The sequence below is a fragment of the Rhinichthys klamathensis genome, unplaced genomic scaffold (genome assembly GCF_029890125.1).
Source record: "Rhinichthys klamathensis goyatoka isolate OS25496 unplaced genomic scaffold, OSU_Roscu_1.1 h1tg000005l_1, whole genome shotgun sequence".
NCBI classification, from domain to species: domain Eukaryota; kingdom Metazoa; phylum Chordata; class Actinopteri; order Cypriniformes; family Leuciscidae; genus Rhinichthys; species Rhinichthys klamathensis.
The window spans coordinates 2,025,177-2,052,964 of record NW_026606558.1 but is presented as its reverse complement, the minus strand read 5'-3'; the positions used below and the strand labels follow the sequence as shown (position 1 = coordinate 2,052,964).

At 37.7% G+C, this 27,788-nt stretch overlaps 2 protein-coding genes across 3 annotated transcripts in view; both read right to left on the bottom strand.

The window, feature by feature from the left end:
* Positions 1–21,565, bottom strand: part of necab2 (N-terminal EF-hand calcium binding protein 2) — an 86,069-nt gene extending 64,504 nt beyond the window's left edge. For both annotated transcript variants that reach the window (XM_056254850.1, XM_056254858.1), the window contains exons 1-2: positions 21,190–21,565; positions 14,077–14,101 (exon numbers count right to left, since the gene is read on the bottom strand). In XM_056254850.1, the coding sequence (XP_056110825.1) occupies positions 14,077–14,101; positions 21,190–21,507 (343 nt within the window). In that variant the 5' untranslated portion in view covers positions 21,508–21,565. The remainder of the gene's footprint in view (positions 1–14,076; positions 14,102–21,189) is intronic.
* A 4,237-nt stretch (positions 21,566–25,802) lies between these two features.
* Positions 25,803–27,788, bottom strand: part of hydin (HYDIN axonemal central pair apparatus protein) — an 81,355-nt gene continuing 79,369 nt past the window's right edge. Inside the window, exons 79-81 of the mRNA XM_056255010.1 lie at positions 27,471–27,701; positions 26,736–26,960; positions 25,803–26,361 (exon numbers count right to left, since the gene is read on the bottom strand). Coding sequence (XP_056110985.1) covers positions 25,852–26,361; positions 26,736–26,960; positions 27,471–27,701 — 966 coding nt within the window. The 3' untranslated portion in view covers positions 25,803–25,851. The remainder of the gene's footprint in view (positions 26,362–26,735; positions 26,961–27,470; positions 27,702–27,788) is intronic.

Sequence of the window (27,788 nt, the reverse complement as noted above, 5' to 3'; positions counted from 1 at the left end):
CAAGACAGAATATGAACGAAGGTCGTGATTAGTACTGATTAATAGTGATGTTTTTTTTTTGCATAAAGAGCTTCTGTTTGCATCTTTATTCACCTCATCTTAAATTCTTTATAGTTTTCCACAAACAGGAGCAGAGAGGTCACCCTTGATTCAAACAGCTGTATGCTCAGCTTTTGTGAATTGCGTGATTGGTTCATTACGGAAGTCAGAGGTGCCGTCCATGTGGAGAGAGGTTTAAACGGAAAGGTCAGGTTGATGATTCACTCCCACATTTTACACTTTACTAAGGGGAGTTGTGCAGACCAGATAACACTTTCTGTTATTCTGAAAATAGCATGTCAAGGATTAAAATGGGTCGCTACTGTGTAGTCTAATCCATTATCCGATGAAAGATACTAGGAGACTTTAATGACAACACGGAGTATACACAGGAGAACTCGTAACACACACTATTAACATAAGATGACACCGAGCAAGGAACAGAAATAACTGAGGGTATAAGTATACAAAGGGATAATTAACAGAACAAGAACCAGGTGTGTACCTCAATCAGAAACCATGGCAACAAACTAGAAATGAGAACTCAGGCAACACGGGAAAACCAAACTAAACAGAACATGGCCGTGACAATTGGTTTACAGGTCATGTGTTACTGCTGTACGCCCTGAGTGATTCGAGTCAGGCATTACATGTGAGGATACTAAATCTCTAAGTCTTTTTTGTGGTCACAAACTGAATGAAATGTATCGCTTATACATAAATAATATTTCTATTTCTATATTATTTCTATAATATTTGATAGATGGATAAGTTTAGGGTTTACTTTAGGGAAGCTGTGGGGGAAGGAAGACCCTCAAACCTGCATTCCTTAGGAGAGTGCAGTGCAACACCTCATTACACAATGACAAGCACTAGCGCATCGTAAATGATCCTGACACCGAGAGGCACTGAGGAACCTGACAGCCAAAACCTTACAAACAATGTGAGAGAAAGAGAACAGGTCTGAGAGAAAGATTGAAAGAGTGAAAGAATGGAGAGAAGACAACATCTTCAGCAGAACATTGTTTTTATTATTAAACTAAAACTACAAATCATTTTCGTAAGAGCTGCACGATTCTGGATGAATTGAGATCACGTTTTTTTGTTTCAAATAGAGATCACGATTCTAAACAGACAACTAAATAAAATAACATGTAAATTAGAGGTTTTGACAAAATACTAATTGCTGCAGAATGAATAAAAAATATATATATATGTTTGAATGAATGATTCAATGACTCACTCTTAAAGACTTCAATGACAAATACATTTTTAACAGTCACCTGTCGCCACCTACTGGTGTAACAATGTATAATCGATACAATCGGTATAATATAAAAATAAAATCTAATTCAAAATATAGTATAAATACTATATCATTATATAAATAAATAATGAACAGAAGATGTGACAGCTCCCCGCTGAAAAGACTGGTTGGTGACGATCTTTGTATGGTGGCTTGACAAAGCCTTTGAAAAGCTCATTTTAAAATCTGCTTATCATGTCAGCTGGTTTTACCCTCGCCCAATCTCCTTCATCTTGACCTGTCAAAAACACAAATAATTTTGGCAAGATCCACAACAACACAGCCCACTGCCAGACACCAGAAACAAAGCTCTCCCATCATGCAGCACAAACACCTCTCTGAACCCGGAGCACATAAACAATTAAGACATGCACCCTTTGTGCCTCTTTTGATATCCCATTACATATGATAGCACATGAGTCTTATGGAGCACCATCTCCGTTCATCTGAGTCCCACTGGATCTCCATCTCACTCCCGCTGCTGTGTGAGCAAACTGATAATGCTGACAGCTTCTGTACATGTTCTCCTGGCAGGCTGCACCACAGCGTTACAACTGGCATCTCCCCTGTGTAACAACTGCTAAGAGTGACAGTTAACATTGTGCTCTAGCACTATTCTTTCAGGACAAAGCAACGACTATACTAAGGTATGAGGAAATGCTACAGTGCATATTGTGTGTGACCACTAATAACATAGTGAGCACACTGCTTGTGTACTAATAGTCCTATTTGGTTGTGACAGGCTAAAGCAAAGGGGAACCCAGTGGTTTAGCCTACACTATCAATCAAAAAAAGCACCTAAAAAGGCTTCTTTGTGATTCTAGCACGCATATTGTATGGACACTGAAACAATATCACCACATTTTGACAGCATCTAAAAGGTAAAACCACCTTATACATACGACGTAGGTATAGGTTCATGGGTATCGTATATTTATTTCTACATGCTTTTTTAACATTTTGATTACCTCTGCTATCTTTAAAAGTTTCACCTTTAAAAATGCAAATTTAGCAAATCTCAAAATGAATATCACAAATTTAAAACTTAGAATCTATATAGGTCAAGAAGACATATAGTGAAACATTTTGTATCTGCATTTCAAGCAATCCTCCACAGGACAGTGTTTCAAAGATACGTCTTTGAGAATAGAGATGGAATGAGACCTCATTAGAATTACTGTAATTTCTCTAAAGGTCGACCGATTGATCGGTTTTGCCGATTAATCGGCACCGAAAACCAACTGCTGGAACAATAGTTAATGGCAAAAATCCATACCGAGATCAGCTAAGAATGGCATTATACAGTACGAGTTCATTCAGTTAAGCATTTTAAAAACTATCGGTTGATTAATCGGTTTTCGGCCAGCGTGGGCCAACCTAGTTATGGCTATTGGTAAAATCCACTATCGGTCGACCTCTACCCTAGTGAAAAATAAATATACTAAAATGTATTTGAAATACATTTATTTTATGCTATAAGTATAGTAAGATCTCAATAAATAAACTGTCAGCACACTCAAATCCTTAAAGCAAATTTAATAGACCAAGCTTTCGGTCAAAAGACCATCCTCAGGGCATGCTAAGTATACTACAAATACATTTATGTACTTAATATAAATACCCTGCCGGCAATTGTACTGTTGGTATACTAAATTGGTATACTTAAAGTCTGCTAAACTAATTTTGTACTTAATGTACTTTAGTTATCCAGAAATCGTGCTGAGGTCCAACTAAAGATATACTATTTTGCTAAAGTGGAATTATTGCAAGTATACTTTAGGTACACTTTAAATATCTTGATATTATACAGAGATCATACTATCCTACTAGTGATATTAAACACATTTTAAGGCTTAATATTAAGAAATGAGCACTGTGCAATAAAGAAGTACTCCAAATAAAGTTTAATTATAATATTTATATCAAGTAAGTCTCAAGCGATATGTCCGTAAATATGTTAATGGATTTGTGTTATACTTAGTGTGAAACAAATGTATTTTAAATACATTTTGGTATAGGGTTTTTTCACTAGGTTATACTCTATGTACAGTGTGACAGCCTTGCTTTACATACATTATAAGTAAATAAAAAAAAGATATATTCCATTAATGCTCAGCAAAACAAAAGCCAAAGACATCTTGAAGAGAAACACTGACATGCCACATCAACTCTTTCTCTGTCAAGCAGCCAAGTTTAGCACAAAGCGTGGGCCGCCAGGTCAGCCAGGTGAACTCCCACGAGTCTCCGCTAACATCAAAAATCAACCAATCTCCACTGCCTCGGATCCAATCAACCTTCTCCCATAATGCCTGGGGAGATCTTCTGAAAGCACTAGGATTCCCTAAAAAACAATTCTGGCATGCTACTTCCTTATCTGCAGTGCAGTCCTGTGACTGCGGCGTTTTCTCGCACATTAAAGAGAGTGTCTCCTTTGATGTGGCAGTGTGCGGCCGGGTAGATGGAGAAATGTGGGGAAATACCCTCAGTGCACACAGAAACAAGTACCGCAACCGCCTCCTCAACAGCTTATCGCCAACTCAGAGAACACAGTATGTGCTTATCTACTTTAAATGAAGCACTACCACATATTCAACGTTTCTTTTCTTCTATATTTACACGTGGAAGAGTGGAAACTAATCAGATACCTTTTTGAAAAAGTCACAATTTTAGCCAAACTTAATTAGTCAAACATAAATTTGGCATTATCAGGTCGGAAAAAAGAGCGAGCGTGGGGTGGAGGTGGAAGACAAAACAATGAAAGAATGGGAACAAGCCCACATCTCTTAGCTGGAGGCCTGAAGTATTTTTAATTAGGCAAAGTCTCCTGGGACGGAACAGTGTGATTTGAGCAGACCTGCGGGATCCCAATGCATTTTCAAATACTTTAAAAAAGATTCCCTGCTGACTTCACTTAATGTTGCACTTTGCAACAGCATAATCTTAGCAAAGAAAGTTCTTCTCAGAATGCAGTCTGATGTATGTTTAAAGCTTCTCTAAAAATACCTCATTGCATTACGGCAAATCTTTAGCAACGCCGTTCAGATGTGCGAAAAACCTTTCACACAAAAACTTTTTAAATGCGCTAACAACAGTGCTTTGTGCTTGAGTAGTTTGTGAGAGAGCCAGTATTTGATGCATCACAAAAACAGATCTTGAAAAATGAACCTAAAAACAAAGTACAAAGCAATACCTTCATAACCAACAGTGCATGAGACGCTTTGTATGCTCCTCTGTGCTTTAATTAAACTTTCTCTAACGGCTGCCTCTCAGGACCCGTTCTTGACCACTGCGAGGACTGACACAGAGAAGCATATGGGCTCGGGACAGTCATTTATCTTCCAGATCCATTTTTGAGGCAGCAGTTAGCTGGCATCAGACTGTTTTTTGCAGTTCAGAGAGCGGATATCTGTCCAGAAGCCCCAGTAAGGCTTTAATTAGTAGAGTTAGTGGGGATAGTAGGGGTTTCAGATCTCAGGCCAGCTTCCATCAAAGCAGGGCTCATCCCGAGGAAGATGTGAGAGCCGGCGTTCTCCTAGTGTTCTGTAAATGCATTCATAAATGAGTTGTGTTGGGACGGTGCCCACTCTGAAGAGCATTAGCCGTGCTTACACCTGCCTGTGTCTTACAGCAGAATAATTATGCTATATAGACTTTGGCACATGAACTTTTCCTACTTATCTGTTACAGACTGGGATGTAAGGCCCAAATCCAGTTTAAAAGACGCATGCAGTTATTGACGAGAAGTTAGTAAGGGATAATATAATTTGGAGCCATTAATATATATATTTTTTTTTTAAAGGAATTAGTACTTTATTCAGCAAGAATGCATTAAACTGATCAAAAGTGACAGTAAAAGACATTTTTTACTGTTTCTATTTCAAATCAATGCTGCTATTTGGAACTATTGATCAAGTGTTCCTGAGGGAAAAAATGTATCACATTTTCCTCAAAAATATTAAGCCGCATGAGTCGAGTTCCAAATCGGCATATTAGAATGATTTCTGAAGAATCATGTGACACTGAGGTAAATGCAACTAAAAATTCAGCTTTGCCATCACAAAAATAAATTGCATTTTAAAATATATTTAAAAAGAAAGCAGTTATTTTAAATGATAATAGTTCATGATATTACTGTTTTTTTTTCCGATAAGATAAACGCAGCTATGGTAAGCATTTACACCCGGTATTAAGATGCGTTTTGGTCGATCGGTTCACAAGTAGAATAGCCAATTACACCTGGGCCCGGTTTCACAGACAGGGCTTAGATTAAGCCAGGATTAGGCCTTAGTTCAATTAGAGCAGAATTAGGTTTTATAAACGTGCCTTAGCAAAAAAAAAACATTACTGGTGTGAATCTTGAGACAAAACAATGCCACTGACATATTTTAAGATATGCCAATGCAAGTTGCTTTCAGTTAAAACAGCAGATATGCATTTTAGGCTGGGACCAGTTTAAGCCTTGTCTGTGAAACAGGGGTTTCATCTTCAAACCAAAAAGAAGATCAAAGTTTGGTTTCATCTTCAAACCAAACTTGGGTCTTCAGCCAAATTTTAAATCCCGTCTGGCTTCCTAATGTTTACAACTATAAAGACCTGTTCTCCATCTTTCAAAGTGAGTGACAATAACTGTCTAGGACATTATGAGTCAAAACGCGCTGGAGCATCAAGAGAGATAATTAGGTCCAAGCAGGTTTTCAGTCAGGTATTCACAGTACCGCTTCTTGGCAGCCATTTGCTATGGCAACAAACCTACAGTAAATGTGTTTATATGTACAGTATGTGCTTATGTGTTGGGGTTATGCATTAAGAGAAGAGGATTTTGACCTCTTATGTGCATGAAACCCCACAGCATTTACAGCATGATACAGCCAAATATATGTTTTTTTCAGGCCTATGTGCCACTCTGCCAAAGTCTGAATCAGCATATGTGCGCATTTCTCGTTTTAGCAGCATGTCAAAATGCCATCTCAAAGGTGGCTAAATAATATATGTCCCTGCCCACTGTAGGCTAAAGCACATGCTGTGTAAAGAGCCTTCAAACAATATATTCTTGTTCCACGGGCCAACATAATGTGCGCTTTGGTATATGACTAATGGTCTAAAGCCTGGAATATCCATGAACTTAAACAGCTACATTTAGCGAGCAGTGTTGAGCATGTTACTTAAAAAAAGTAATTAGTTATAGTTACTAGTTACTTCTCACAAATAGTAACTGAGTTAGTAACTGAGTTACATCATTATAAAAGTAACTAATTACCAGAGAAAGTAACTATTGCGTTACTTAAAAAAAAAAAAAAATCAAATAGGCCTATGTCAAATAATTTGGATGCCCCCAGTATTAAATATGTTAAATTAATGAAATGGACACTTAATAGAGTAGATTAGTGTTCAATGTTTTATAATAATAATTTATTCTATTTTAATGTTGCTGTGGGACAATGTGAGAGACGACTATTAAATTCAATATATTATTCTAAATATTAGCATTACTATAGTAGAACAATAAAACATTATAGATGGTTTACTTAATATCGCACAGACCCCAACTGGCCAACAAATAAGTTTAAAAATAAATTATGCTTCTTAAGAAATGTACCAAAAATGAATAAATAATAATAAAAAAATATACATACTCTTTGTGCATATTAAAATGATAAAACTGTTACACAACTTCACAACTAGTAGACATACTGTAGCCTGAGTATTTTCTTCCTAACAAAAGTAAACAGTTTAACAAGTGCTCTCTCAATATAATACTAAACAATTTACCAAAAAAAAAATATAATAATACTAAAATATAATATTTTGGGGGTTTATTTTTATAACCTATAGCGAACGTCATCATCAGAGATTATTTAAACCAAATTCTAGACATGTTTGCCGCACGTGTTTACAACCGGTCAAACAAAGATGTTTTCTGTGAATGTTGCCTGCAGGTTATTTTCGGGTTTATTTTATAACCTAAACAGAACGTTACCTGACGGTAATTTTTTAGATTGTATTTGTATAACCATGTAAATTAATTAACGTTCCAGATATGTGTCATTTATTTATAAACAAACTATATAATGCTCGGACACCCGTGGTCTCTCTTGCGCAACTGTTGGGCGCGCTCTCGGACACATTCGGTCTCTCTCGCGCATTGAGCGCGCTCGCGCCAATCGCTTCGCTTTTGTCCTCTCCGGCGCCTCATAAACACACACACACACACCAGAGAAAAAAACTTTATGGCGGAGAGAGAGCCTACTCGGATGAAAGCCGCTTCAGTGAGTTCAATTATAGTAACGCCACATTTTTTTTGTCAGTAACGGTAACTGCGTTGTAACGGGGGAAACAGTAATTCGTTTGATTACTCGTTACTGAAAAAGATAACGCCGTTAGTAACGCCGTTTATTTATAACGCCGTTATTCCCATCACTGTTAGCGAGTACAACTGAACTGCTCGAGCACTCATTTAACCGATTTTGACATTCTAAAGTACTACAATATCCAGATTAGGACAATAAACGGCACAAAAAATGGATACACTATCTTTAATTTTGTCATTTCATCTGAATATCAACATTTGTGAGATTTAGTCATTCGAGTTTTGAGGTAATCTATGACATTTTATTATGTCGAATATCAAGGTTTTTTTTTTTTGGCTATTTGTTAATTTGTGGACATTCATGTTTTTATATTTGTGGAGTAAAAATGTACGTTTTTATTTTGAATTGAAAAGATAAAATCAGATCCTTGGGGTAAGATGGCCCATCAGAATTGGCACAGAAGGCCCCTAGTGGAATGTTGTTACTAGTAGGGTTATTACAGTACCAACATTTCAGTAGTCGGTACCAATACTAATAAAATTTCAAGTCAATAAACCGAAAGCAAGAGAAGAGCCTGCACTTTATAATCGATCTCTGAAGAGGAAGTTCACTGAATTCTGCGCTCTCGCAAAAACTCCCGTTACAATTGTCTTAAAAAACCCATCTTAATTGTACAATGAATCTCTTATTTACATCATGTTTACACTTTGTTGGTTATTATAATGAAAGGATTCGCAAGCCAACAAAACAAAACCTTTTCAAAAAGTGTTTTCAGCGGTTTTAAGCAGATTCTGACTAACTTACTGATAGCACCTCTGATAGGCCATTGCATTCATGTGCTTAACAGATGTTTGTGATTGGCTACAATGCTCAACACTTGTAAAAACACGCTGTATATACTACCAGTACTGCAGAAATGCTGGTACCGTTACCCATTTAGTACCGGCACGTTTAGCAACCTAAGTTACTAGTGTTATTATTTTTAATGCTTATTGTAATTCATGTGGTTATTATTCAATAATTAAATTAATTAGATGGACGTTTCCGACATCTTCATTTTTCATAAAAACCTATAGGCTATTGAGTGAAATCCTTCAATTTGAACTCATGGTGTTGCTACAGTGTTATGATATATTTTCATTTCAAATATGGAAAATTAAATATATTCATTTAATAAATAGATTAAATAAAAAAAAAATTAATTTACCTTTCAGACAAACATCTTTTACTGGGATTCTGCTTTGTCAGCCATCAGTTATTTACTTATTCAGCTAAATAGAATAATTTTACATTTTGTGCAACGACAATGAAATTTATCAAATGTTTCTCTTTATTTCCCTTAATAACAACACACTGGCGGATCCATCATCATCCTGGACATGCATATAAACTTATATCAAAATATGTTACAATTTAAATGTAAATGCACATCATTCTTACCCAATATATGAGGCAGTTTATACAGCACAAAGGTTAATGTAATTTAATACAAAGCGCTCTGGGTGGGAGCAAATGGACATGATACTGAAGTAACCTAAAGTTTAATCAGACAAAGTGGCTTCACTTTCTGTTTGTTTCGCATGAGGACAAAGCTGCTTATCCACACAAACAACTGAATCATGATGAAATATTAAAGAGAACCAAGCAATGTGCATCTATATTGATCCAAAGAGACGACAACATGTGTTGCTGTTCTTTGCAGCGATAGCTTCAGAGTCGGCCTCGTGAGGATCCAGACATGTGGTGTCCAAAAGCTCCATGAGACGATGCAGGACTACACTGAAGGTACATAAAGTTAGCATTCATCTGTAGTAAAAACCAATCCACATTCTCAGCGGCAAATCCTTCAAGTCTTTCATATTTAGCAGTACACTGTCCAGTAAACACACTACAAGATTAATACCAGGAATATTCATGACTGAGAACTATCCTGAGACATTATTTACCCACCATGCCATTTTTACACAACTTTAATGATTCATAAGATCTAGAGCAGGGAAGCCTTGATGCTTGCATGCTGTGCGGGAGGTTGCTGTCAGCATGTTTATTTTCAGTGAGCACACACGTAAACACTCATTTACTGCCAGTGAGAACCCGCAAATCTAGAGCAGAGAGGGGGAGAGTACAAGAGAGGAGAGAAGCGCCCATTATACGTTCTAACCCACAGATTAGCTGCGACAAAAACATTTACAATGAGTCGGAAATCGGTTACGTCATATACTGTATCCTTTCGTTACAGTGCAAGCCAAGCATGTAACCTTACGGTTTTGGAAAGACATGAGTGCGAGTCATTTTTGGGTGAACTATCCCTTTAAGGGCTAAACTTCCCTTTATCACGGCACACAGTGATTCTGTAATTTGTCAATGAGGAAAAATATTAATTTGGTTCCTAAATGTGTCTTTTATCTGCCAATGACTCCCTCATTCTATCTCTAGCACTTCTGCTCTCTCCGTCCATGTGAGATCTTTTTAATGTGAAAAGCATTGCACAGAGAAACAGTACAGAATTTAAAACAGCTAGTACCAATTCAATTTCCATTACAGGTACCCGTACCGCTCTTTCTCGCCCTTAAAATGAGTGATTTATTTAGGGTGGGCGAACTGCAGATGCAGATAAGGCGATGGGTCATCCAGGTCTCTGCCAGTCTGCTCTCGTGTCAACAGCCCTTGCAGATTTATGGTCACACACACGGTACGGTATACAAAAAACAGGAGGCTTAGCCTGCCAGACCAAGCCTGCATAAAAACTCTCAGGCCAAAAGAGCATGTCATTTCCTCTACACAACAGAGGTTAATGATTCTCTCTGCCTGCTCCACACGCATGATGAAACCAATCACTCCTGCCGTAAGAGATATGTGGCGGGTGGCGGGGGGGCATGACACTGTGTGTTGTTTGCTCGAAAATATGATTGAGGTTTATTCTGTAAGATAAATTAATCCTTAAACAATGTATTTCAAAGATATAGTTAACTTAAATGAAAACTGTTATTACTTGCGCACCACATTTATGCAAAATAAAATAACAATCGCTAACTTTCTCAATACCAAATATGGCATGTTATTTATATAAAAATATTACTTGTTGAAAAATAATATTTAAATAAACAATATTAGCCATTATAAAACTATAAAGAAGTTTGTACAATAGGAAATAAACAAGCAAACCGTTCAGTGAAAAGTACAAAAGCAGCGCTAGTTATAGTACAGGATTTTAGTTAAATAAAAATTAGTGCTGTCAAATCGATTAATCGATTCTAAATTAAAAAAGTTTGTTATATATATATATATATATATACACTCACCGGCCACTTTATTAGGTACACCTGTCCAACTGCTCGTTAACACTTAATTTCTAAGCAGCCAATCAAATGGCGGCAACTCAGTGCATTTAGGCATGTAGACATGGTCAAGACAATCTCCTGCAGTTCAAACCGAGCATCAGTATGGGGAAGAAAGTTGATTTGAGTGACTTTGAACGTGGCATGATTGTTGGTGCCAGAAGGGCTGGTCTGAGTATTTCAGAAACTGCTAATCTACTGGGATTTTCACGCACAACCATCTCTAGGGTTTACAGAGAATGGTCCGAAAAAGAAAAAACATCCAGTGAGCGGCAGTTCTGTGGGCGGAAATGCCTTGTTGATGCCAGAGGTCAGAGGAGAATGGCCAGACTGGTTCGAGCTGATAGAAGGGCAACAGTGACTGAAATAACCACTCGTTACAACCGAGGTATGCAGCAAAGCATTTGTGAAGCCACAACACGCACAACCTTGAGGCGGATGGGCTACAACAGCAGAAGACTCCACCGGGTACCACTCGTCTCCACTACAAATAAGAAAAAGAGGCTACAATTTGCAAGAGCTCACCAAAATTGAACAGTTGAAGACTGGAAAAATGTTGCCTGGTCTGATGAGTCTCGATTTCTGTTGAGACATTCAGATGTTAGAGTCAGAATTTGGCGTAAACAGAATGAGAACATGGAACCATCATGCCTTGTTACCACTGTGCAGGCTGGTGGTGGTGGTGTAATGGTGTGGGGGATGTTTTCCTGGCACACTTTAGGCCCCTTAGTGCCAATTGGGCATCGTTTAAATGCCACGGCCTACCTGAGCATTGTTTCTGACCATGTCCATCCCTTTATGGCCACCATGTACCCATCCTCTGATGGCTACTTCCACCATGTCACAAAGCTCTAATCATTTCAAATTGGTTTCTTGAACATGACAATGAGTTCACTGTACTAAAATGGCCTCCACAGTCACCAGATCTCAACCCAATAGAGCATCTTTGGGATGTGGTGGAACGGGAGATTCGCATCATGGATGTGCAGCCGACAAATCTGCGGCAACTGTGTGATGCCATCATGTCAATATGGACCAAACTCCCTGAGGAATGCTTCCAGCACCTTGTTGAATCTATGCCACGAAGAATTGAGGCAGTTCTGAAGGCAAAAGGGGGTCCAACCCGTTACTAGCATGGGGTACCTAATAAAGTGGCCGGTGAGTGTATATATATATATATATATATATATATATGATGGAGCTCACATCTTCGAAAATGTCTAAGCAAATTGTAAAATATGCACTATGTTTATATAAGTCCCATATCTAAGGTCTAAATGATTACATACTTGCCTAAAAAAACTCTTAAAGCTACATTCTGTGACACAACAACACAACAGTAGTATTTGTAAAATGATGGTGGTTTGGTCATCCGGCATGACACTCACTGTGAGAGAGATCCGGCAAGCAGAGTGATACAAACGGTGAAACGGTTCCCCTAGTGCCACTGGTAGAATTGGTTTAAAATGACAGTTTAAGTAAATGAGGAGAAAATATTATTTTGGGGGAGAATCATCCCTTTAATGCATGCAGCCCTATTCGTAAAGAAAGAGGATAATAATGTTTCACCCCTAGGAGTTTAGTTCTAAACGCTGGAGGTAAATTAGACTGCTGTGCTTTGTTTCTTGTTAGACATTGTGTGATTGAAAACCAAAGTGTAGCAAAACATGGCACCCATCTCCTGTGGTCCCGATTCTTGTTATTTCTTTCTCCCCCACCCTCTCTCTCTCTCTCTCTCTCTCTCTCATTAAAACTGTCACCAAGCTGCTCCCCTGGGAGTGGTTTAAAAATAACACAAACGGCACAAGCATCACACATCAAATAGCCACTACTCCTTTTAACAAGGTTTGTTGCAGGTTTTCTCTCTCTGCTATTTGTATCGACTCTTGTTTAAGCCCTGGTGCAATAACTAGTTTCACAGCATGGAGTTTTCCTTTTTCAAGAAAGCTAAAACAAAGAAAAAATATTTTGTATATGTATATTTCATCTCAAACCAAAAGTTGAGACCAGATGTGACTCAGTCTGAGCCCATGACGACGGACAAGAGCTCAAGGCTAATCGGGAATCATATAGAGAACTGCATTACAATACAACTGGATTAAATGTATATAAATCTTCTCATACAGTACATGAATTTTAGCATTGCAAAATATGTAACGGGGCCTCTCTTCATAACCATAATTGTTTTGTGGACACAGGGTATGAATATGGATAAAGAGGCGAATCTACATAATGAGACTAATCTAAAATCAATTAGTAAATACATCTGGAATTTTTGCAGCAATTTAATTAGCATTGTAATATAAGAAAACTTGGTTTAGAACATCTAGCAAATGCAATCACTAGTTGGTGCATTACGTATTGATTTTCCTAGCAGATGATATCTCATTAAAATGATGTTATAATACTGTGCAGAAATAATACTGGTGAGGCATCTGAGAATGAAAACAACTGAACTTTTAATAAGCCCCGCAAATGGGAATTATTTAAAAGATTATTTGTAGGGCAGCACATTTCCGTCGTGTTTTCTGGAATGTTTCTTCAAGTTCTGTCTTTTCAGCTGTCAGTAGCGTGCGGACAGATGGTCAAGATCTTCAGTGTTGTGTAAAGCTATAATAGCTGTATTGTATTCTGTGGATTATACACCACCATCCATAAAGTCTGGGGTCAGTAAGATTTTTTTTAAACTTTTGAATTACCACTTTTATTTAGCAAGGAAACAAATTTGATCAAAAGTGACAGTAAAAGCATTTATAATTTTACAAAAGTTTTCCATTTCAAATAAATTATGTTTATTTCCAGATTAATAATAATAATAAGAAATGTTTCCTGAGCATCAAATCAGCATATTAGATCGTGTGACACTGAAGACTGGAGTAATGATGCAGCCTTGTGAGCATAAGAGATTAAAGAAAATCTTATTGAAACAAAACTTTTGAACAGCAGTGTACATGGAAGAGATGGGAATTGTGTATTAAAGTAAACAGGGTCGACTCTGATTTCATGTTAAGAATAGAACAGAGTCTAAGAATCACATTCACATTAATGATTTAACGTGACATGATATGAAGCAGATTACACTCACCATCCTTATCAGCTCTCCGGAAAATCTGAAATGAAACACACACACACAGAGAGAGAGAGAGAAATACAGTATATTAATACAAATAATTTTAATTCACATTATCATTTGAATTCACCTAAACTTGAAAATTATTTAGCCAAAAACCTGACCAACTGCTAATCAAAGTCTCTAGGACTCTCTAAGGCCCCTTTCACACAGAGATTACGGAAAATACACGGATAAAGTGACCCGGGATTTGACCCGGGTTTGTTTTTTATTTTGCTTCATTCACACTGCCAGTGATTTGCCGGAATCAGAGAGCGCGTTCACACACAACCCGTGTATGTTCCGGAAAGACGTGTGAAGTTGGATGTGACGGGTCTCTACTTCAGTCCAGTTTGCAGACATTTTTTCGTTCTTTCTTGTATCGATGACGAACACAAACTTTCTTCTAGAGTAACTGAGTCGCACGATAACTATGTCATTGCAAAGGCTCGTGAATCCTCACTACGACACACCCCTTATACGGCATTGGTTCTGGCTTTTGTTCACACAGCGCGCGTTCCGGGTCCAACCCGGCATCGATCCCGGTCGTGTTTGCGTTCACACAGAAGGCACTCTGGCAATTTGCCGGGTTCAAAGCGCTGTGTAAAAGGGGCTTATAGCTCCTCTAAAACTAATATTAAATGTACATACCAAGTTCTGGCATGAAACTCTAGATGGCGCAGGCTGATAGGTCCTTAACTCAATTTGGTTGCGATCACATCCTTATCTACATAGCACAGCTGATTGGTTGCTGTTGCATCAGCGGCCAATGAGCTGCAGCTCAACATTCAAATACTGGTAGTCTGTAGCGCGCTTTCAGAAACCCTCCACCTTCCCCAGCTCCACCTGTATAGATCTGCTATGGGGTTATTTCATGTCTTACATGTGCAGCAGCAGCAGCAGGATGTCTTATATGCACACAGCATTGACTGTAAATGTATTGGCAGTAGAAGTCTCTGTACTTGCTCTGCAGCAGCAGCAGTGTAGCAGATCTATTCTGCCAAGACCAAATACATTAACATTGCCATATGCATTACCATGCCAATCTCTATTCTTATACCAATCTCCCGAGAGTTGTCTTGACAGAAATACAGTAACATAAATATTTTAAGATAGCGGCTGAAGAAAAGTAAAGGACTGTATGTATTAGAAAAAAAGACTGATAAAAGTAATTAAAAAATGTCTTTCTGTAGGGTTCAATGTCAGTCAACTTAAGGAGGAGGTGGTTCTATAGATAAGCTGTTTGCAATTGCATGATACCTCAGCCCTTAACATGGTGCAATAAATCCTTCCATTCCATTTATAAAACCACCAGCACAAATTACATTATAACCGTTAAGTTTCTTTTTGTTTTTTAATCAAGACTAAGCAAGTTTGTGTATTGCCGAAGTGTTTGATTGAACTTGTGAGAGATTGAGCGAGTTGCTTATATCTGTAAGAGCAACCTGATCACACTGTCCAGTCAGATGTGAAATGGACCACTTAAGACTCTCTTGTAACAAAGGAAAAGCACAGTCAATAGAATGTGCTGGGAAGCGTTACTCACTACGAGCTAATTTTACAGCAGTCGATCCATTCAGCCCTTCTCATTTTCCTAATAAATAAATACATGAAGCATGAATTGGTTGTGATCAGATCTGGATGTTAAAGTGTACTGGCTGCACAAGCAAGCATGGAGCTGCATGTTTGTGATTGGACACGCATGACACGGAGGAAGTGTGCGCCAAACATCCAATAATTGAAACACGCATTGACAGCGCACATTTTGATCTGCTTCAATAGAGTGATCACCTTCTGTTGATGGTCTAAGTCACTTCTCAATTGGATGAGCCAGCTGCTTCATTCATTCCTGACAGCTAACAGCATTCCACCTGTCAGGATGCTTCACCATCACAAAACAAACTCAAAAGCCACACAGGACAACCACTGAAACATCTGCAGTAGAATAGGAACAATGGGGGGTTCCTTCTTTTGAACTAGAAGCATATTCTTGGCCAATAAAAGGGCAGAGTGATTGTAGGAACAGGGACATTAGCCATGTTCGATCAATACTGTAATGTATTTTACAAAGCGCTCGAGAGGCACTATTGGTATTTAATCTTCCTAGCTGTTTTATATCTTAAAGCAAAAGTGTCTGCAGCATTAATCGCCAGTAGTGGTTCTCAACTGGAGGTTCATGACCCAAAGGTTGCCGCAGATCTGCTCTTATTTCGTGGACTGTGAATTAAAAAAACAAAGTTGAATGCAAACAACTAAAACTATAACCATAGAATCATGCATATTTAAATTTTAAAAAAAATTAATAGGATTAACTGGACGAGAAAGCAATTCACGTGCATCAAGGATAAGCATGGTTTGTGTGGATTTATTTGATTAAAAATAAGAGTAAATATTTCCTGCTTGGCTACCTTACATCTGGGAAGAATTAGATATAATTGTTTGGTTGTTTATTCATTTGATTTAATTATTCCAGACTTTAGTGTCACTCACGTGATCCTTCAGAAATCATTTTAATAAACTGATATAGTGATCAAGAAGCATTTCTTATTATCATCTCAGTTGAAAACAATTATGCTGCTTAATATTTTTTTTATAAGAACAGCATTTATTTGAAATAGATCATTTTTTATAACAGGTTAAGTTTTTACTGTCACTTTTGATATATTTAACATGTCCTTGCTGAATTAAATTAATAATTTGTTTCAAACAAAAATCTTACTAACCCCAAACTTTTGAATGGTAGTGTATCATGTTAAAAATGTGCATATTGTTGGGCCAATTAAGTGCATGGTAGTATTAATAAAACATCCATATTAGATTTTAAAAAAAGAAAAGAAAGATTGTTTATTTTTGTAGTGTCGGATTCTCAGCAAAACCAGTTGGAAACCACTGAACGACAGGAACCAAAGAATTGTTATCACAGAAGAGTATCTCAGATTTCGATTATACTGCACCTTATATATTATATATTTTGATGTAAGTACATAGTAGTTAAAGACATCTAATATAAAGTGTGACCTATCATCCTTTCTTCATCATTATCTTCCTGAGCTGTTTGAGAATAAAGGTGATGCACAAAAGCGATACGGTTGTTAAAAACCATTTGTACGGTCTGACAATATGAAGGTACCTAATGTAGGTGACCCAGTTTGTTTGTACCTCGCAAGATTTATGATAGGAAAAGGGGACAGCTACAAAAAAAATCACAAAAGTGTTCATGTGAACTACAAAGCTACAAGTTGAGAAAAGAGAGCTACTATACACTTACAGTGGGAGAAACTAAATGAATAGTACAGTTAAATTACATATTCATACAGCTAATCATGGTTTTTGTAATCATGTATTTGAAAACAAAACAAAAGCATTGCTGAGAAAAATACTCTTTAGTTGTTCATTGGTTTCTCAGCTACAAAACAATGAACACCTAGAGAGTGTAAACCAAAACTAACATGTCATTATCCAGCAGAACAATAATCAAATCAAATTACTGCAATTGGACTAAATCCAGACAACACAGGAACAAATTAGGCTCTACTTTATGACAGTAATCTAATTATTGACCTTATTCTGAATAAGACAATATTCTGATTAAGGTGTTTACAAGAATTGGTTTTGGAATATTCCTTTTATGGTACCTGTTTTGCGTTATAGAAAGATTAAAGGCACACATCATTACGTCACCATCCCACGCCGTCTGACGTTCCCTCCGTGTCAACATACAGTTCGTCTTCGTTATTGGTACCATATGTTTAGGGTGTTTTAATTTTACGAAAGCTTCAAGTGCAATTATTTATTTGTCATGCTATACGTGCAAATAGACGATTTCATCAAACGGTAGACGTCAAACGGTTGACCACTGCCGTGTGTGTATGTGTCCTGTCACAAAATGCGGCAAAAATTCCCTCACGACTTTAATAGTACTGCACCTTTAAGATGTGTACATGTCAATAATGCACTTCGATAATGCATTGAAATAGGAATAGGCCTACTACACGTCTTAATTCGATTTGTGTTTTCTTCGAGTATGACTTTAGCCGGATTAAGGAAATCAGAAATCCCTGTTTACATGGTAGTTTATTAATCAGAGACAGAGTATTGTCTTAATCGGCTTAATATCGGAATATTGTTGTCCATATAAACGTACTGACGGTTGTTTCCAAGTTTCTCTTTACGGCTAAAAGACTCTTAATAACACTGATTCTTTGTGTTGGCAAAAGGAGATATAACGATGAGTGAAAGAGAGTGAGGTATTAGGCAAAGAATGATAAAGATTGATAAAGAGTGTTTGAATGGAGAGAGTGTGACTCAATGAATGGACTTGTTTAATATGTGGACTCACATTTAGACTTGCTAAGTCAGTTGGATTGATTCTCTGTGCTTTGGATCAAATCCAATTCACTGAACAAATGCCAAGTATATTTGTATTTTAAAGTTCAAGTCAATAGTGCGATGAAGTCTTTAGTAAATGTCAAGTGCAATCACCATTTGATCATCTATCTGTTCTCACACATGTACATTAAAGTCACCATGAAATCAAACTTGACAATTCCTGTTTTTTATGGAATATTGCAGTACTTATTATAAATTGAGTTATCCGTCCGTGCAGATCATTATTTTTTTTAATTCATGTGCCCTCCTAATCTTTAATAAAAAATATCTTCCCCTCCCTTTTGCAGCGACATCTCTTTTCTTCTCTGATGACGTGTTTACTTGTGCGAGGGTGGGACAACCTGTCACTCACATGACATCACAGAAATAGCAAACCACAACCATCCAATCACAACGGAGAAAATCAAGTCCCGCCTGACATTTTTTCTTGTTCGAGAAGCCATTTCATTCGGATATACTGTACGTCACAATAGGAAAGAAAAGACTCTTGCAACTTCCGTTTCATGCCGACTTCTATGCCTAACGTCCTCGCTTTTAAAGCATAAACGAGAGCGCTACAGTAATTTAGTACACAGCATTCAACCCCAGTGGAAAAGAAGTGTTCAAAAAACATTAAACTGACTTAATTACTTCCTTAAGCCAGATGAGGTCTGGGACCTGAGACATGAATACTGTGAAACACACTTAGACACTTTCACTGTCTGGTTTGGGGAAGCCGTGCTGAGAGAATTCAACACACCTTGAATCCATAACTTGTCTAGCCGGTGAATCGAAAGCTTCCTGAAATGGAAACAGTGGTCTTTACACCTGCATGCTGCTTTAGACACTTTTAAAATGAAAAGTAACGATAAATGACGCTCTGTGGCTCAGTTGTTTACCAATACAGTGTTAAGGCTTGGTCAGGCTGATCCTGGAACAGAGGTGGCAGCAGACGTGTCATTTGGTAGAGATAGATTGAGTTAAGTAATGGAATTCTCTCACAAAGCATAGGGGAAAATCAATTCCCCTACAAGCACCTGAGCTCCATACCGAAGTCTCCACGAGAAACCATGTACAAGCGCTCACTATCCATAAAAGACAAATTATCTACAGCACCTCATTATCTGCTTAACCCCTCCCTTATTAATTTCCTCCACCTTCACTATTGTATTTATACTAGGGTGCATTGGTGCCTCTGGTCTTTTTCTGAGGTTTTTAATTAGTTTTTGTCCCCTTTACTTTCTAGTCTGGTTACCTGAGACTGTAGGCTATCTGGGTCTGGGACTGAACTACTTATCACTCTCTTAAATGTTTTAACTTCTCCCCAAAAAGCAACGTAGAAATCTCAAGAGGTATGACCATCAAATTCATATAATTATCTAGCAGCAATGAACAATACTGAGGCAATACTTTGACCTACTAAATCAATACTGCTGAGACCTTGCCACAGCACACAGCATAACTGCCGGGCTCACAGGAAAAGCGCAATAAATTATTTAGATTCGGGTATGCTTCTCTGAGACAGCCTTAAAATCAGAGCAAAAACTGTTGTATAACCTAAAAATGCTGAAAGCTACTGCTGGATGTATCACCGCTGTTTTGTACCAGAATGTGTGTTCATATTATTTTACAATTAGGTGTAATATTTCATTGCACATAGTAAAAGCTCAACAGTATTTCCATACAACTGTGAATGTGTGTGTAGTGCACACAAGAGTCACATTAGGGAGATAAGGAGGACTGTCACACCCTGAACGGGGTTTATTTTGCAGTAATGACCATCTGACAGTATATTATCTGACTTATTACGTGGCTACTTAGCAGATTAATAACTACTTGTCTTGTACATCAAATATTGATTGAGTTACTACTATTATATTAGATTGTAGATTCTTAGCTTCCGCTAAGAAAAATAGTCCATTACTTCATACATACACTTCAAAAATAGCCTAAGCCTACATCATCAATTTAAATATTATAAATTAAATTGCTGTAAATTAAAATAATTGTTTTTCTAGTTATTTGGGGTTTAGATAGAACTGTAACTTATTTTTTAAGCTATCTCTCATCAGTTTATTTTCGGTTCATTGCTTTCAACAGATGTTTTTGTGTTCTTGGTTGGGTACTCTTGGGCTTCGATCAAAGGTTTTATGCTCACAACAAGGCCGATACTAAAATTAAAACAAAACATTTTTTATCGTCGTAAGTACCGGTATGTAACCATTTTTAGTCGCACGATGGCGCCAGGTTACTTGCGTCATATGCAAAGAGTAAGTGCGCGGAGTGATACGTGAGAGTAGAGTCGGTATTTTGCCATCGGCAAGTTCAACGCGAAATATCTAATTTAGGTTAGCTATTAGCAATACAAAAACTGATTGCTCGCGATTAAACAATCAGAATTTAGCACTTCAGAAAAACGTGTAATAATCTAAAATATTGCATAATTGACATGCAAAATGTCAAATTCATAACTGTTCTGCAAAATGGGTGGATTGGATAAAAAAAGTTAAATAGATTCAAATTCATAAAGTGTATTTGTCTTGCTGTAATTGCTTGAGTAGCCTATCAAAGCATGGCGAGATATTTTTTTAACTAATTATTGAATTGTTTAAAACTTGGTTAATTGTTAAATTAATTAATTATAGCGATTGAATAAAGTTGAACGAGCGCATGCATTTAATGTTTCTTTATACATACAATGATAACATATTAAAAACCTACGTCCAAAATGACAGAGATGCCCTTTCGGGGCTCCGGCGCAAAGAACTGCTCCTGAGCCACTGCCGCCTCCTCCTTCACATATTCCCGAGTAGAGATGCTTTTATTGTCGCTCATCTTGGTGACTATCCAGCGGACGAGCCCGTCAATTCCACCGGGCTGAGAACCGCTGTTTCCGGACTGTGCAGCCGTCGCTGTCTCGCTGTCCTGAGCCCCGGGTTTGGGCTGGTCTTTGCTGTCCTGTGCCCGGAGTTTGGCTTGTTCTTTGTGGAGCAGTTTTTGGACACCGTCCCTGCAGTAGCGCGCTGCTTGTTCACACATCCTTTTGCCGCGGAGCGTTCATGCTGCGCGCTATGGGGGCGATCCCTCCTCCTCTATGACATCAGCGGCGGCACACATCCCCAAAACTCAGCCCTCTGTCACACCTAACCGGAGCAGTTCAATAAGTGCCATCCATTTAGTCCATATGCAGAAGAATGAGCGAGAAAAAGCATTATTAGCACTTTAGAGAGAAGCTAGGCCTACTATTAAATAGGGAATAGACTGTAATGCCCATTGATCCCAGACAGCTTTTAAATAAACTATGGTAATGTTGTTAAAGTCCATTTTGGCTTAGTTTACTGCAGTAACTCTCAGTTTTAGATCTTTGCCATTCGTGGAAACATGATCCGTAGGCTATTTTCCTCTTTCCTCTACACGACTATATACTTAAAAAGACAATAAATACACCAAATTACATGCTTTTAAATCATTACAGGAATAACGATATTTAGGTCGTTCTATATATGCAGTTAAAGGTAGGATGGGCAATTTTCATAAACACTTTTTGTTATTCTTGTTGAAACTCTTTTAAAGGAATAGTTCACTTTAAAATGAAAATTCTGTCATCATTTACTCACCCTCAAGGTGTTTCAAACCTGAATTAATTTCTTTCTTCTGCTGAACACAAAGTAAGATATTTTGAAGAATGTCGGTAACCAGACAGTCGATGGACCCCATTGACTTCCATAGGAAGACCAAAAAAAAGGCAGAATAAAGAAATTCATACAGGTTTGAAACAACTTGATGGCGAGTAATGACAGAATTTTAATTTTTAAGTGACCTATTCCTTTAAAGGTGCCCTAGAATGTTTTTTTTTATTATTTTATAATGTTTCCTGGGTTACCCTTATAATGTTAGTATATTTTTTAGATAAAAAATATTCATAATTTAGAAATAAATGGCATTTTTCCTAGCCTGCTTTTAGCCTCTGATTTGAACACTCTGTTTGAAGGGGCGTGTCTGCTGTGGGATTCAGTGTAACCGCAGCCACTGCTGTGATTGGCTGACATGCTTGCATATGAAATAGCTACGCATTACATGTGAAACTCTCTCCCGAATACTTTTACTACTGCTATTATACGTTTTTACCATAACAGCTATCGAGATTAACGAATCGTGAGATGTTTTTAAAGTATTTAGATCTATTCCCATCACATAAAATGTTGCCGTGATGAGCATTGAGCAGATGACAGTGTGTTGATCGCGAGAATGAAGATCTTATCATTGCAAAGCAGTTTCTGCACTCTCTCTGCTTTCACCAATGCAAACACGATGATGTAAATACAGTAAGAGCTTCGTTGTGCAGTAACGTGCATCATTGATTTCATAACGAGTTTGGCAAGTGTCCAGATAAACTCGCGCTGTGTGGAAAGATTGTTCTTTGATCGCTTTCTGTATATAATTTGTTCACAATTTAAATACGATTATTTTCATCCTACTAAAATAAATGATGTGAAGCTGATATTTTAGTCACTGGCTTGACTTACTGATGCATAAACAGTATTGAACGATTTTGAGAGAAAGATTACCTGTCTGAACTTGAACAATTACACATCAGAAAGTGTTGCTTGGTAGCTCGATCCGAGGCCAGCTCTGTATTGGCCCAAGTTGAGGAAACACTCGGTGAAATGTTTGGAAATTTCCAGAGAAAATAAAATTAACCCATTGTTTCTTCAGAGGCTCAGATGAAGGAACTAAAAAATACTTTTGTGTTCATGTGTACATCCACACTGAGCAACTGCCGTGCTTCGGCTGCGCAGTTCCGCCTAGCATTGAGGGCTGGCATTATGCAAATATTTGGAGGCGTACATATTAATGATCCCGACTATTGCATCACAGTCGGTATTGTGTGGAGAACCGACAGTTTTTCAGGGGTGTTTTTCATAAACGTGAATTAAATGAGAACGCGAAAACAGTCCAGTTTGAGATTCACTCTATGTCATGTCCATGCACTGAACTCTTGTTATTTGACTATACCAAGGTAAATTCAATTTTGAATTATAGGTCACCTTTAACATCCTGATAGCAATCGATAATAGAAGTGGTCTAAATATTACAAAATGTATATATATCATCTGTGGAAGTCTCAGGACCAAAAAATGTTGATGTCCTACCTGCCTGTCAGCGTATGTACAGTATTTACAGTTACTACTGAACCAAAATGAGCTTATGCTGCTTTCACGCCATGTCGTAACTGTATTTTAGAGACGGCAACCCGTGACGTTCTACTCGGAGTTGTTCACGTCCTCAGACTCGGATTTATGTGTTTCTATGTCAACACTATTAAAGCCGAAATGAAACTGCAGCAGTCAGGTGGTACAAGTCCGAGCTCTGCAAGGGTATGGGTAGTTCTGACCTCCCCGAACCTACTCAAGTTGTTTATTATGACACATATAGGCTACAGTCTGTTGCTGTCTGTTGTTTAATCATCAACATCCCGAAATATTTGCATCACTTGCCATGATATGTATCACTTTATGGTATCACTTGCCAGCTTGCAATTTTTGGGGTGGGCACTCCTTAGAAAATCCCTCATTACCTTACAGTCTCTATAATGGTCTGAAATGACCTTTGTGAGTTGAAAGACGGTTGAAAGGCTCCCCGGTCCTGCCCTTTACGAGGGGTGATTAAGTCATTCCAGCTAAAAGGGCCTTTATTTAATTGGCACCAAGTACAACCCCCCTGCAGTTTGCGATCCTATAGTGAGGCATTTAGCCAAACAGAAAAAAAGTGATTGGATGCATCACTTTAATGTAGAGCAACTCAAAGCAACCTGTTACTCCTTCTTCACCACAGAGGGTGCTCAGATAATTACAACAAGCAGTAATCCCTTGTCTTTGGACATGCTCAGATCAACACCCCTTGCAGCCAGTGTGTGTGTGGCGGTGACAGGCCTCTCTTTACCACACGTAAACAAACTCGGTGGTATATTGTGGCACGTGCAGGGAGCAAAATGACACTAGTGGATGGTTATTCTGGCTCCTTTTTCAGTTTGAGGCTGACAAACCAGACACTGGGGATGTGCCTCTCACATGAGATTGGACACACTGAGGCAGACTGATCAAATATGTGTTGTTCATTTATATATATTCATAAATGTCTCAGCTAGAAGCAGTTGTTAAAAGTATATTGTTAATGTGAATATAAAAAATTGTATGCTATATATTAAACGGGTAGAAAAATACAAGCTGAATAAAACCATAATAAAGGAAAAGAAAATGTAAAAACACAATATAATCATATTTTTAATTATTTTAAAATTGTAATATACTATAAAGCTTAGTATTTTCTCTCTCTCACACACACACACACACACTAGCTCAAAAGAGTATTTGGCACATGCTTAAATTATTGGTGACACTTCATATGGAGCAGTGTTATTATAGTATAATTTACATATATACTATTATAGTTTTTATTCATATTTTAAATGACCTTTTAGTTTAATATTTTTAGATTTCATTTTAATTTTAGTTTAAGTTTTAGTAACTTTGTTATGAGCTTTTGACATTTTATAAGGTTTTTTAATATTTCTATTTATCTTTAATTTAATTTGAATTTGTTATTTTGGTAGTTAGTACCTATTTATTTTTGTCAATGCAACATATCTCATTTTAATTTGAGTTTATATATATATATTTCAGTTTTTAGTTCAATTAACATTTTAATAGTTTTAGTTAACAATAACAGCACAGATATAATGAGTAACTTCTAACATCAGCCTGTCCCTGCAATCACTCCACTCACCCACTTTCTGTTTTTGAGATGTGAATATGGCCAGATAAGTGAGTTGAAATTATTTCCTGAAAGCATGCAGGAAGGCATGGCTGGGGAAATGAGAGATGAATCCACATATGAGTATGAAACATATAACACACACACACACACAGGAGTACAAAATATATGTATCAGAGTCATGAATCTGAAAGGAATATACCTCCCATCATGCCTCAGTAGATAGGGTTAAAGTTACAAGTTAAAGGTGATGTAAGAGCAACAAGTGCACCTCCTGGTGGCCTAAAGCGGAGCACCTGAAGCTACAGCAGTTCACTTGATACTTGACTGGTGTCATTCAAACAGCAAACCTGAGTGCTACAGAAATGTTTATTTTTCTGTTCATTTTGAGTCTTTACAATACATTTGTATTTTGTTTAAAGCAGCATATTTCTTCAAACTGAAAGATGGACTTAAAATAAATAAAAGCATCTTTATGTAAAAAGAACAAATTAAAAACTTAACAGGCCCCAATAAACTTACTGTATATATTTTTTTTTTACTATTTTTTTTTTTTTTTTTAACCAGTATCATTAATCATTTTATCCAAAGAATAGCAGACCTCCTTCTTCATGCAGTTTTTTTCTCTGAAGGAAGCTCTGGACAGTAACCTTTCAAGTAGTAAACCCAGAAGATGCCCTGTCCATGGCTCTCCATACGTGGGCAGGAAATTGTCAGCTTTCCGTGACATGGGCCTCTGGAGCTCGTAGGAGGGCCGTCAAATGTAACCTGTATGTGCTGAGTTTTTTTAGCTGAAATAGTCTCTGCACACTTGACAGTAAAGGCAGGGTTGTCTAGCTGAAAGGAGAAGGTGGTGGCCTGTTGAAAGACATTCTTAAAGGAGATAGAGACACTGGAACCTAAGCTGATGGTGAGGGGACCCTGAGGTTTAGGTGGGGTGCAGGTGCCAAACAGAGGGAAGATATACTCCCCTCCAACGTCTGAGGAGATGGTGAGCTGGCTTTGGATGTCTCCCACCTGGCAAGGTTCGAAATGAATTGGCACGCTGATATCTGTCCCAGTCTGGTTCCCCGCTGCTGCTTTAATGTTCTTTTCCACAGTGAAGTTTGGTTTGTCCATCTGAGTCAAAAACAAGATTTGAGAGGACTGATTATAGCAAAGAATTTATGTTGCTAATGTTGTTCCAAACCTGTATAACTTTCTTTAGTGGAAAGACTTGAAAAAATGTCTCAGTGGGTTTTCTTTTTGTCCATACAGTGAAAATAAATGGATTAAGTGTTGTTTTAGACACCATTGACCTGCATGGTATGGACAAAAACAATTTAAATATCCTTCAAAATATCTTCTTTTGTGTTCCACAGGTTCATACAGGTTTGGAATGACAGTGAGTAAATGATGCCAGAATTTTCATTTTTGGGTGAACGGTCTCTTTAAATCCTATTATCATGAAGATAAAATCTGCTAGATAATAATGGGGAAGTAGAGTCTCTTACCTTGCAGATATATTCGGTCTTGACACGAGAGAAGTTGGTGAACTTAGCTATGACACTGTGTTTGCTGCCAAGTGGTGCTCTGAAATATAAAGGCTTCTCAAGGGGTGCAGGCAGGGCCTTCAGCTGAAGCTCATAAAAGAAGTGTCCGAGTTCAGCAGCGTACAACACCAGCCGGGCTGTGGACTCTCCCTCACACAGAGGTTGATATTCAAATGTCAATGTAACCTAAGTAATAAAAAACAAAAAACAAGACCTAAAAAAACAGCCATTAAATACTAGGGCAACAAAATCCACAGCAAAATCAGCTTGTTTTTTTCTTCGTTTGCACTGACAATTTATTTCATTTTTGAATTATTTTTTAAATGGCCCACGACGGTGCACATCTTAAAGGGATAGTCCACCCAAAAATGAAAATCCTGTCACCATTTACCTCTCATGTCGTTCCTAACCTGTATGACTTTCTTTCTTCTGTGAAACACAAATGAAGAGATTTTGAAGTATGCTAGTATCTAAACAGTTTTCAGTCACCATTGACTTCCATTGTACAAACCAAAAAAATACAATGGAATTCGATGGAAATTGAAACTGTTTGGTTATCAACATTCTTTAAAATATCTTCCTTTGTGTTCAGTAGAAGTAAGGTTTGGAATGACTTGAGGGTGAGTAAATGATGACAGAATTTAAATTTTTGGGTGAATTATCCCTTTAACTTTGTGTTTCTGAAAGTATACCTACCTTAGACTGAGCAGGCACAAGAAACTGTGGCGGAAAACTGATGTCTGAATTCTGGCACTCTGCAGAAAACGACACATCCACAGGAAGAGGGTTCTCCACCTCCGTGAACCCTGATGTCATCTGCCTCACCCGGGTTGCCATTTCTATAGTGTCAATCAGTCCCGGAGCCGTCACTTTAAAGTTGAGATTGTAGAATAGGAACTCGCCAGTTGCCTCATTCTTGAATGTCACCTGTGTAAGCGAGGAATATGATATTTTTAATGGGCTATAAATCTGTTTTATAACCAAAGTAGTCTGTATTAGCATTTGTATGGGTGT